Source organism: Equus przewalskii, chromosome 13 (genome assembly GCF_037783145.1).
Source record: "Equus przewalskii isolate Varuska chromosome 13, EquPr2, whole genome shotgun sequence".
Lineage (NCBI taxonomy): Eukaryota > Metazoa > Chordata > Mammalia > Perissodactyla > Equidae > Equus > Equus przewalskii.
Genome location: NC_091843.1, coordinates 53,212,658 through 53,225,784, shown reverse-complemented (window position 1 = coordinate 53,225,784; position 13,127 = coordinate 53,212,658). Strand labels below are relative to the sequence as shown.

The following is a 13,127-nucleotide window of genomic DNA, read 5'->3' as shown; positions in this document are numbered from 1 at the left end:
AAAGTTCTCATCACAAGAAAAAAAAATTTTGTAACTATGTATGGTGATGGATGTCAACTAGACTTATTATGGTGATCATTTTGCAAGTATACAAATATTGAACCATTATCTTGCACACCTAAAACTAATATTAGCTATATGTCAATTATACCTCAATAAAAAAAATTCATGATTTGCTAGAGCAATGGTAATCACTGCATTTTTTCAGTGAATTCTTCTGATGGGGGGTTTGCATTAAAGACTCAATTTCAAGTACATTAAGGGTTATATATACACTTTGTTTGTTAACTACTTAAGCAACTGTGTATCATCAATTTTGTGGAGAAACTGGAACCCTCGAGCATTGCTGGTGGGAATGTAAAATGGCTGCAGGTGCTATGGAAAACAGTTTGGCAATTTCTAAAAAGATTAAACAAAGAATTATCATATGACCCAGAAATTCAACTCCTAGGTATAGACCCAAAAGAATTAAAAGCAGGAACTAGAATAGATATTTGTATACCTATGTTCACAGCAGCACTATTCACAATAGTCAAAAGGTAGAAACAAACCAAGTGTCCATCAACAAATGAATGGATAATGGATAAAAAAAAGAATGGAGAATGGATAAACAAAAGTGGTATATATGTACAATTCAGCCATAAAAAGGAATTAACAACACTAATGACATTAATGGATCCTGAAAACATTATTCTAAGTGAAATGTCAGAAACAGAAGGACAAATTTTGTAGGATCATATGAAGTATTTAGAATAGGTGAATTCATAGAAAAAGAAAGTAGAACAGAGGTTACCAGGAGCTGGAAGCAAGGGAACGGGAAGTTCTTATTTAATGGCTACAGAATTTATGTTGGCAACGATGAAAAAGTTTTGGGTATAGATAGTAGTGACAGTTACACAACATTATGAATATATTTAATGCCACTGAATTGTATACTTATAAACGGTTAAAATGAAAAATATTATGTTGTGTATATATTAAGGCAATTAAAAGAAAAAGATAAGCCTGCCAAGTAAGATGTCTACATAAACAAACAGATCAAACACATTTTTATCAGGTCAATCCCTCTAACCCTCTGCAAGATCAGGAGACTCATTCCACACCTTTTCATTTTTTTCCTTGGGTAATCCTCAAACACTTCTGCATCCTTCACTTCACTGCTTCCTCTTTCCCAACAACACTTTCACTAGGCTTAAAATAGAGAAAAACAAAAAACAAGCAAACAAACAAAAAACAGCAGAGGAAAAAAATAAATTCCTATCAATAAGATCTTCAAATTTATCTTTCAGACTGAAAAGTGAGGAGCCACCAACAGAAATGAGAAGCTGACCACAGGCAGGTAAAGGAGTTAGGAGATAAAAGCTCAACCTTAAAAAAAAAACAATAATTTAAACTGCTCATCCAAAAATAATTTAAAATAGCCAGGGACAAAGGAAAAAGAAAAGAATCTACAGATTAGAAGGCGGCAAAGAAACACCTCACTGGAAGTACTTACTATACACAATAGGAAAACAAAGGCAGTCATACTGTTGGTTTCAGTATAATTCATTATTATGTGGTACAGTAATAAAAATAGGAACACTTACTAGTCACCTGACCTTGAGAGTATAAAAGACAGTAACTATTTAAACTACAAAGTTATCTTATGTATTAAATAAAAATGTAAATGTAAAGCACTTTGTAACCTGTGACCTCTCTTTAAATTACCAAATTTTAGACTAGACTACTTCTGAATATATTCTCTCACTACATAAGCACTAACAGAACTATGAAAAATTAATTTTGGGTAAATATATTAAAGAATTAATGTGCTTTGATGTTCTTTGAAGAAGACTTCTATCTCTCAGAGAGTAATGATATAATTCTTATTTTTTTGGGGGAAAATAAATTAAACATTTACAAAACTCTAATGTGGTTTTTAAAACTGGTCACTGCTCTTTGGAGACTTAATTAAGTTTAAAAACAAAATCCCTCTTGACATATATCCTCTTTGCTCAACTTTGACTACATGATCAGCTCGCACAGTAATTTGTAAATCAGCTAGCTTCCCACATATATTATGAATGAACTACTTCAAAGAATAAACATATTTTCTAAACTAACAGGAAAGAACAAATTAACTTAATAATTTTCTCTTCGGAATATGATATTTTTTATATGCACAAGGAATCAAATTTGCAGATTATCTAAGATTTTACCCTAAAAATTATCATCAGTAATCCAGTTGATTTTAAATTTACCAAAAGTTTGTTTTTTAAGTGTTGATACCAATTCAATAATCCTAATTATTCTAAACTAACTGCCTTGGAAATTACCATTTTTCACTTTTACCTAGCAAACTCGCACACTGATTTACCCTGCTGCTCAGGCAGACCAGCCACAATAACATACATGAGACCCAGCATCAAAAAGCAAATCCCTATGCCAGGCAGGCAGTTAACAATAGATAAATTAAGCAGGAATGACTGGGAGTTGTGCTGACCTGGAAAGATCATGTCCCATTTAAGCGCACAGCCAATACTGAGCTCAGCCAACTACGTATTGCTCAGGAAGGTGGCCCCCAAGCGGCCAGATCTTCCCATTCTCACAGAGGGCAGAAACCCAGATTTTTATATAAAACATCTTGATTTTCAACTGTTAGCAACTAATTTAAAAACTGGTAGAAAACAGTTCAAAACAAAACATCTGTAAGCGGCCAGTCTGTGGCTTCTGTATTCTTAAACCCCCGCAGTCTTCCCTCCTTCCCTCTCTCATGATTTTATCCCCATCACTTTTGTCTCCAGAATATCCAAGCCTAAAGAATAATGAAAAGGTTAAGACATGAAATACAGGAGCTAAATGTTGTTAAAGGGCACAAACTTGGAACTAGAAGATGAATAAGTTCTGGAGAGCTAACGCACAAGCAGTGATTACAGTCAACAATACTGTATTATATACTGCAAAATTGCTAAGAAATTAGTTCTTAAATCTCCTCACCACAAAAAAAAAGAAATGATAATTATGTGATGATAGTGAATGCTATCAGTGGTAATCATATCGCAATATGTAAATGTCTCAAATCAACACGCTGTACACCCTAAATTTACATAATGTTATACATCAATTACATCTCGAGTTTTTTTAAAAAGGAGCTAGAGAATACTAAAGCTCAGGCATCTTGTTACTAAGCTTGAAGTAAACATACTTTAGCTTGAAAAGTATGAAAATCAGAGCTACGCTTGCAGCCTTAGCGGTTCCACTTCAACTGGTGACTACATCCACTCTGCAAATAAAATCATAAGGCTTACTCAGAGAGCATGGAGCACGGAGCAAAGTCAAGTGCTTGCATGAGCTTGGGAGCCAAGTGGTCTGGAGCTGGAGACACAGCTCTGCTACCTGCTTGTTACCTCTACCTCCTGGTCATTTAAAAGCTAAGAATATCAACTCTAGAATGTCGTTATGAGAAATAAATAAAATATCATTTATAAAATACCTAGGCCTGGTAGGTAATCTCCAGATGATCAGTGCTTAATAAATGGGAGCTAAATATATTGGAATGGTTTATTACAATCCTTACAACTTTGGGGGTAAGAAAATATTGCAGAGGGAAACATTTCTCTCTCAGAGTCCATGTGCATCAGTTTGTGTGCATGCTCTCCCTGCTGTTTCCCTCCCTCAGACAGATTAAAAAATATTCTTAATTTAGACATTTTCCATTATTCTTGTGACCAATGATTTGCAAGTGGTTTCTAACTCTTGTCTACAGGCTCACAGCAATATATACAAAAGATATAAAAATATAATTAAGATGCCTAGCTTCTTTACTGGATTGAAGCCCTTCCCAGTCAAGCCTTTTACCACTGTATCATCATCCAGTTTGTATTTTTTTAATAAAATAGATACAAATTATGACAGCTAAAAGCTACCCATAAAAGTCAAACTTGGGGCCAGCCTGGCAGCGTAGTGGTTAAGTTTGCACGCTCTACTTTGGTAGCCTGGGGTTTGCAGGATCCCAGGCACAGACCTAGCACCACTCATCAGCCAAGCTATGGTGGCATCCCACATAAAACAGAGGAAGATTGGCACAGATGTTAGCTAAGCGACAATCTTCCTCAAGCAAAAAGAAGAAGAATGGCAACAGATGTTAGCTCAGGGACAATCTCCCTCACCCACAAAAAAAGTCAAACTTGTCACCAACATTCAAATAGGAAAATACTTCAGCGCTGGTTGGTTGGGTTCTAGGACATGAGGCCCAAACTCTCCAGCATAGCTTATTTGGCCCTTCCCAGAGCAACCACCTCTAATCTCTGCAGCCTCATCTCTCACCACTGTCTCTTCTCTGCCAAGCCCTCCAAATACAGTATTCTCTACACCCTGTACTCCTGTACATGCTGTCCCCTCTAACAGGGACAGACTTTTCACAAAACCTGCATCGTGTAACAAATTAGTTTGGGATCTTTTAAAGAATACTCCACTCATGTTTAAGATATGTTGTATTTCTAATAAGCAAGATTCTGCTGAGAAGTTAAATTTAGTTTGCACTTCTTAAACAAAACCAATTTCTGGAACTCCTAAGGCTGCGACACTTACAGCAATATGTTTAGAGAAGTGAACAGAAAAAGTTTTTTAAGTAAAGAGCCAAATAATTGTGACATATTGATCACTCAAATCTAACAAAGCATCTTAGTTTTTAAAACTATGATAAGCATAAATGTAAAGAAGTTCACACCCAGGGAACTAATAAAACCATAACAGCCTAATGAAATAAAATATAAAGAGCCATCAATTAGTTTATATTGTATTGATAACACCTAAATATTCTCCATATTTCTAGAACTGTATTCAAACCAATTAAAACAAATAAAATGCACAACATGTCAAGGGGGAGAAGGGCTTTCAAAAGGTAGAAAATTTCACTAGAAAAAGAAAAGTGCAGAAATGTTGGAATGAATAATAATCCTAAAGCATTAATTAATGTATCTGAAAACAAGCTAAAATTCAGCAAGTCGTTTTCATTTTTTAAAAAGCAGATGAGGTTAGGGGATAGGGAGGGATGAAAAGGGAGAGCAAAGAGGACTTTTAGAGCAGTGAAAATACTCTATATGATACCATAACGGTGGATATATACTATTATAAATTTGCCCAAATTAAAAATATGCACAACATCAAGAGTGAACCCTAACATAAACTATGGACATGGAGTGTCAATGATGTATCATGTATTTCACTAACTGTAACAAATGTACCACTCTGGTGGGGGATATTGAGAATGCGAGAAGCTATGCATATCTGGGGACAGGGGGTATATGGGAAAGCTCTACTTTCCACTCAATTTTGCTGTAATCTAAAACTGCTCTAAAGAATAAAGACTATTAAAGGAGAGGAGCAGAAGAGAAAAATTTGCTAAACATAGGAGGCTAATTTTTTTTAAACTATATACAGCTTCTATAGTTAGCAGTTCTGAATAGATCAAAAATTATATGATAAAGCTAGCATAATTTAGCCCTGGATTTACGTTTGAAATACTTTTCTTTCAACATTCTTCCTTTCATCCTTTCCTTCAACATTGAGATCCCCTCATAGCATTTTCAGTCTTATCTCCTAACACCTTCCAACAACTTGTTTAAATAAATTATATTCACACATCCCTTCTGTTCAGATACAGTCCTTTCTAGACACAAATTATTGATCATCCTCAAAGGTCTATCAAGTGCCTACTATACACAGTACATTTAGAAAATATAAAAAGATCCTTACACGCAAGATCCCCTCCTCTGAGGTCTTACAATCCAGCCCTGGGAAAAGGTCAAAATGTCCTCCAAGTATTCAAGTGGTAAAGACATTCAATCAGTCTGTCCTTCTGTTCCCCTTCTTGGAATGCTTTTCTCTTGGCTGGATCCTTCTCATCTTTCAAATCTCAATATAAATGCTATCTCCAGAAATCTTCCCTGACACTATCCTGCTACTTTCTATCACGGCATATCATTCCTTTCCTTCACTGCTGTTTTTTTCCCAGTGTAATTACATGTTTGGTTGCTTATTTACTGGTTTATTATCTGTATCCAATAACAGACTGAACACTCCATACAGACACCAGTGATTAGCAAAGCATTCAATAAACACTGGTTAAATGAATGCATGGGTCTGGCGCTCAGGAGAAAGGTCTGGGCTGAAGATATTGGGGCAGAGGTGATAACTTACCCATGAGAACTGGCAAGATCACCTGTGGGAAGTGTGTAGGGTCAGAGGAGAAGTGAAGACCTGAGGAAGCCCAACATTAACAGTTTCAGTAGAGGGGCTGGCCCCGTGCCTGAGCGGTTAAGTTCACACGCTCCGCTGCAGGCGGCCCAGTGTTTCATTGGTTTGAATCCTGGGAGCGGACATGGCACTGCTCATCAAACCACGCTGGGGCAGCGTCCCACATGCCACAACTAGAAGGACCCACAACGAAGAATATACAACTACATACCGGGGGGCTTTGGGGAGAAAAAGGAAAAAATAAAATCTTTAAAAAAAAAAAAGAGTTTCAGTAGAACAGGCAAAGAAGAGTAGGATAGAGAACTTAGATAAATCAAAGGGAGGCCAAAGAAAGAGAGTGTTTCAAGAAGTGAGTATCAACTGCAGAATGATGCTAAGAGGTCCAGTAAAAAATGAACAGAAAAGGATCGCCTGGATTTCCTCTCATGGAGACTACCGGTGACTTTAGCGACAGTCAATTCACAGCAGTGTAGAATCTGATAAACTGCAGAGTGATTCCGAGTTGAGCAAGTAGAGGCACTATCTAATAGTTAAAACTGTGAAGGGCAACAGAGAGACAGGTGATAGATAGAGACCTTCGGTAACCAAGGGCAATGATCCTGAAGACCCGGCAGGCAGACAGAATAGTATATCTGAACAGCATGAGCTTCAAACAAGCAGGGAAAGTACTCCACACAACCCTGAAGGACACCAGCACAATGAGCTAATCCCGAAAAGGCCTTAAACAATGGGGCATACTGTGAGCGTTCAATAATGTTAGTTGTTGTTGTTATTGTTTAATAAATTGTGTCTTCATTAGACTGGAAGGGCCCCAGTGAAGGCAGAGACAAGCTCTGTTTTATCCACGGCAGCATTCCCAGGACAAAGCACGGCGCCTGGCACATTAATAGATACTCAAGAAATGTTTTTAAGTGAATTCAGAATTCTGAATACTGCAGTCTTAACTGTTGTAATAGTCTCCTTGATTGTCTCTCTCTAATACATTTTACGTTTCTTTACTGTGAGATAACCCTGGCACTTAAGCATAAAAGCGTTAACTATTCCAAGAATTAGCCATTACCCTTAACTTCTCCTATCGGACTCAAGCTTCTTGACAGCACAACTTATGTCAGCTCAGCCCATGACACGCTCAATGTCTTGCAAGAAGCAAGCCTAAATATCAGCAACCGGGATGAACGGCTTCTGTGCAACGAGTTGCCACAGCTATTTCCAGTGATTCTAAGGCCAACCAGCGCACCCCGGGGCCCCAAGCGCCGAGACGCCACAGCCAGCGCAGCGCCGGGCGGAGCCGCAGCAACCGCCTGCGCGGCAGGGGGCGCTGCAGCCGCCCGCGAAGGCCGCCGCCGGCCTGGCCCCGCCCCGCCCCGCCCGGCGGTCACCTGCAGCGACTGCACTCGGGCCTCCGCTCGGCCGGCTCCACCGGCAGCTCCCACAGCCCGTCCGCACTGGCGCCTTCCGTCTCCGCTCCCGGGGCAGCCGCCGCCGGCGCTGCGCCGCCCTCCCGCCGCTCCTCCTCCTTAGGCGTCTGAGACCTCGAGGCCCCACGCGGCTGCTCCACGGGGTCCCCGGGTGTTTGCGCCTCTTTCTGCGGCTCCATGGCAGGCGCTCAGGTCCGCTTATCCCATGGAGGCCCCGCTGCCGCCGGGGGGCGCCACACGCTGGAGAAACCGGTGCGCGCCCCAAGGCACCACGCACGCATGCCACGTACGGGGGCGGGTCTCCGAAGCCGGGCTCGAGGCCCCGCCCCGCAGCGGAGAAGGAAAGAGCTGGTTGGTCAGTACTCAGCGCGACCTTTCACCCACAACCAGGAAGAGGAGTAGGGTTTCTCTTGGGGAGCACATGAGATTAGGTAATCCTCTGTGGGACAGGTAAAGGAATTCCCTCGGAAAACACTTCAGGTAGCAAAACCGGATATACCTTCCTTAATTTCACCCTTTTAAAACTGAAAGTGAAATGGAATCCTGCATATTCCGCCTTAAGACGGCAGTTGAAGAATTATCTATGTTGGGGCCTGCCCAGTGGCGCCGCGGTTAAGTTCGCACGTTCCCCTTCCGTTCTCCTTCCGAGGCCCTGGGTTCGCAGCTTTGGATCCAGGGTTCGGACATGGCACCACGTGGCAAGCTCAGGGCCAGTCTTCCTCAGCAAAAAGAGGATTGGCAGCAGTTAGCTCAGGGCTAATTTTCCTCAAAAAAAAAAAAACAATTAGCTGGGTGAGTGTGCACAGCAGTTGTAACAGCTGGCATACCTGCTAAGGGCCAACAAAGGAGCGGTTGTACCCACCAGATATTGGTTTCACAGCTGGTCCATTTCATGCTCTAGAAGGGCAGGGACCTGTGTCTTGTGTCTGGTACTTGTTGGTATTTCTCCTCAGCATCAAGCATACCATTTCATACTAGACACCAAATATTTGCTAAAGTTTTTAAATTGTCAGAGACCCCCTAAGATCAGGAGGCAGTAGGTGAGCTGAGATTTTATGGATGGGGGGGGGGGGAAAGCCATAGAAAAATATCTTGCCCAAATAAACAAAAACTGAGGGAGTTCAGCGCCACTAGACCTTCCTTATAAGAAATGATGAAGGAAGCCCTCCTACCTGTAACAAAAAAGCAAAAGTTTAATAAAACCTTAAGCAAGGAGTTAAACAGAATCAGAAAATTGCAGCTCTACATCAGAATAGGTCAGTAAACATTTATAAAAGATAACAGGAAGGAAAGCATCAAAAATAACTATAAACAGTTCAATTTAGTCACAAACTCATAACACAGGAAAGAACAATTTGTGACAATAAGAACTTGGAAGGAGAAGAGGAAAGGGATGGCACCCCGAAAATGGGCAGAAGATATGAACAGACATTTTTCCAAAGAAGCTATATGGATGGCCAGCAGGCACATGAAAAGATATTCAACATCACTAATTGTTAGGAAAATGCAAATCAAAACTATGAGGAGATATCACCTTATACCTGTCAGAATGGCTATAATTACCAATACAAAAAATAATAAATGTTGGAGAGGATGTGGAGAAAAGAGAACCCTCTTCATACACTGCTGGTGGGAATGCAAACTGGTGCAGCCACTATGGAAAATAGTATGGAGATTTCTCAAAAAATTAAAAATGGAAATACCATATGATCCAGCTATTCTGCTACTGGGTATTTATCCAAAGAACATAAAATCAACAATTCAAAGAGATTTGCATAAATCTGTGTTCATTTGCAGCATTATTTACAATAGCCAAGACATGGAAGCAACGCAAGTGCCCATCAATTCATGAATGGATATATACATACAATGTATATGTAAAAAAGACAAAATTGTCCCACTTATAACAACATGGATGGACCTTGAGGGTATTATGTTAAGTGAAATAAGCTAGACAGAGAAAGACAAACACCGTATGATTTCACTCATATGTGGAAGATAAACAAACACATGGATAAAGAGAACAGATAGTGGTTACCAGAGGGGAAGGAGGTTGGGGGATGGACAAAATGGGTAAAGGGGCACATATGTATGGAGACAGATAAAAATTAGGCTATTGGGGCTGGCCTGGTGGTGTAGTGGTTAAGTTCATGCACTCCACTTTGGCAGCCTGTGGTTTGTGGGTTTGGATCCCAGGAGTGGAACTACACACCACTCATCAAGCCATGCTGTGGCGGTGTCCCACATACAAAATAGAGGAAGGTTGGCACAGATGTTAGCTCAGGGCCCATCTTCCTCACAAAAAAAAATTACTCTGTTGGTGGTGACCACAATGCAGTCTATACAGAAACTGATATGCAATAATGTACACCTGAGATTACATAATGTTATAAATCAATATGATCTCAATAAAATAACTGGAAAAAAATGACCATTGCAGGAAATGAGTACAGTGTGTAAAACTAAAGGCAAAAGATACTGTACATAAGCACTGTACTCGATAAAGTTGTTTTCTACAAGAGCACAGGTTAACAATTCTTATGCTCCTATACATGTATACTGAAACTGAACAATTAAGTAAATGGATAGCAAACGGCTGGGAGCCAGGTAACTCACTGTTGGTGTAGAAGTTTACAGATAAGCAAGAGGTAGAGGTTTGAATGAAACGTGGTGATGAATCAGAACTGGAGACATCAGTATAAATTCATGTTTATAGATACAGATGGTTATATAGAGAAATATGTATAAACGTGTGTATACACAAGTTAGTATAACCCTATATGTCCTTGCTCTGTCAGCTGATAGGGCCCAAGAAGAACAATATCCTTGTAGCAAGGAGCACACCTAGCACCTAGATCTTGCTTGCTAATACTATTCTCTAATAAAAGGAACCAGAGCTCCTTGGAAAAATGCACAATTCTAGGACTGGGGCAGGAAATATATGAGATGAGTTTGGAGCATTTTGTAGTGCCAGAAAGTAAGGAAGTAATAAAAATAATTTTTTTTTGAGGAAGATTAGCCCTGAACTAACTACTGCCAATCCACCTTATTTTGCTGAGGAAGCCTGGCCCTGAGCTAACATCCATGCCCATCTTCCTCTACTTTATACGTGGAACACCTACCACAGCATGGCTTTTGCCAAGCAGTGCCATGTCCGCACCCGGGATCCGAACCAGCAAACCCTTGGCTGCCGAGAAGTGGAACATGCGCACTTAACTGCTGCACCACCAGGCTGGCCCCTAAAAATAATTGTAAAACATTCACAATGATGGGGTAATAAAAATAAAAATAATTTTAAAACATTCACAAAGATGGGGTAATAAAAATAAAAATAATTTTAAAACATTCACAATGATGGTGGTATGACAAAGGGACACAAGAGCCAACTGAAAGAGCTCCCCATGGCCAAAGCTAGAACACTCTGAGCCACAAAATACATAACACGATGTATAAATAAAAATCTATGAGTTCATACTGATATAAATAAATAATAAATAAATAAAATGGGGGAGAACAGACAAATCCCCCATGCAGTAGAATCCCAAATTTATGTAGATACTACACCCTCTAGGAGGGGGGAACATAACTCCTCACTCCTGAAGTGTAGTCTGTGCCTAGTGACTTCCTTCTAAACAGTACAGTATGGAAAGAAAGTGGGCAGGAGGGTAGCTTTTCAGTGGAGAAACCTGACAAATGCGGCCTCAGCCAGATGAGAAGGTCAACACGAACAGTGATAAGTCACAATGGTAGTATGTACCCTCGAGATGATGTGATGAAGATCACAATTGATCTCTGCTCTCTTCCTTCCAAAACCCCATAACTCCAGTCTAATCATGAGAAAAATATCAAACGAATTCCAGTTGAGGGACATTCTGCAAAATACTGGACCAGTATTCCTCAAACTGTCAAAGTCATTAAAACAAAAAGTCTGAGAGAAGCCAAAGGACACATGATTACAAAATCCTGGATGGGATCCTGGAATAGAAAAAGGACATTAGATAAAAACAAAGGAAATCTGAATAAAATATGGACTATAGTTAACAGTAACATATTAATATTAGCTTATTAATTGTAACAAATGTACCATAATAACATCAGATGTTAATAATAGTGGAAACTACGTACTGGATATATGGAAACTTTCTATATTATCTTCACAATTTTTCTATAAGTTGAAATCCATCTGAAAAATAAAGTTATTTTTAAAAAAAGACTACTGTAAGCAGTTAAAACATAAACTAAAAAAGTTCTCTTTTATGATAGAAACATAAAATACCAAGGCCTAACCCTAATCAGAAGTGAGCAAGTCCCATATGAAGAAAAGAAATAAAACTTCACTGGGTAATATGAAAGATTTGATAACTAAACCTGTATAGCATTTGTCTTTGTAGAAAAACTGAATACAGTAAACATGTTGTTTCTTCCCAAAATATATGTTAGTACAAACCTAAATGAGTTTTCACTGCTGATAAAAATGGAAAACGGTAGAACTACTATGGCAGCTTCTTAAAAGTTAGATATATACCTACCTTTGCACGTAGACCGTTTACTCCTCCCCAAAAGAAATGAAAACATGTTCACACAAAGATTTGTATTTGAACATTCATGGTAACTTTATTTGCAATATCCAAAACTGAAGGAAAAAACAAGAATATTCATCAATAAACCAGCAGATAAACAAAATGTGTTATATCCATACTAATGGAATAATAAAAAACAACAGAAAAAGAGGAATAAGCTACTACCAACTACTACGACTAACATATGCAACAATGTGGTTGAATCTAAAAATCATTATGCTGAGTGAAAGAAGCCAGACACACTGTATAATTCCACGTGTATAAAACTCTAGAAAATACAAACCAATTATAGTGACAGAAAACAGATCAGTGCTTGCATGGGGCCAAGGGCAAAAGAAGGGTTCTATGCAAAGTGGCTCAAGGAAACTTTTAGGAGTGATAGAAATGTTCCATACATTGATTGTAGTGGAAGTTTCACAGGAGTTATACTTATGTCAAATTTCAGCAAATGATACCCTTTAAATGGATGCTCTAATTGTACATAAATTTTGTCTCAAAGTTTTTAAAAAGCTTAAATCAAGTAGAGGCCAGATTTAGCAAAATAATTTTTCTTATGAGTGTATGAGAATAGGAAAGAAAAATTTGGTAATAAAAGGTAGTGAGTGGGTCCTTTCAAATATAAAACAAATCCAGATTTAGTAAGAAGAGATTTTATTAACAGGATTCTTGTAAGGAGAGAAAGGAGCTACTGCAATAGTGAGAACTCTCTTACCATAAGATCTGCCAGCTTCTCAAGAGGAAAGCTTTTCTTTTATAGGAGGAATAAACAAAGCTAGAAGGAACCCAGTCTAGGGTAGTGGAATACGAGTGGGATTAGAGAATTTTTTTACCCTGAGGCCAACCTGTTCTTTGGCCGGGCTGTTAAGGAGGGGTTGTATGCTGGCTCAGGCTG

The 13,127-nt window shown here is 39.2% G+C and overlaps 1 protein-coding gene across 2 annotated transcripts in view; it reads right to left on the bottom strand.

Annotated features, from left to right (window-relative positions):
• Positions 1-7,971, bottom strand: part of DTWD2 (DTW domain containing 2) — a 231,213-nt gene extending 223,242 nt beyond the window's left edge. The window contains exon 1 of one of the 2 annotated variants that reach the window (XR_011525183.1): positions 7,617-7,950. Coding sequence is in view for 1 of the 2 variants with exons in the window: in XM_070569495.1 (XP_070425596.1) it covers positions 7,617-7,834 (218 nt within the window). In the remaining variant the exon portion in view is untranslated. Of the gene's footprint in view, positions 1-7,616 lie in introns of both variants that reach the window. The other variant, XM_070569495.1, reaches the window with a different exon arrangement.
• Positions 7,972-13,127: the final 5,156 nt, after the last annotated feature.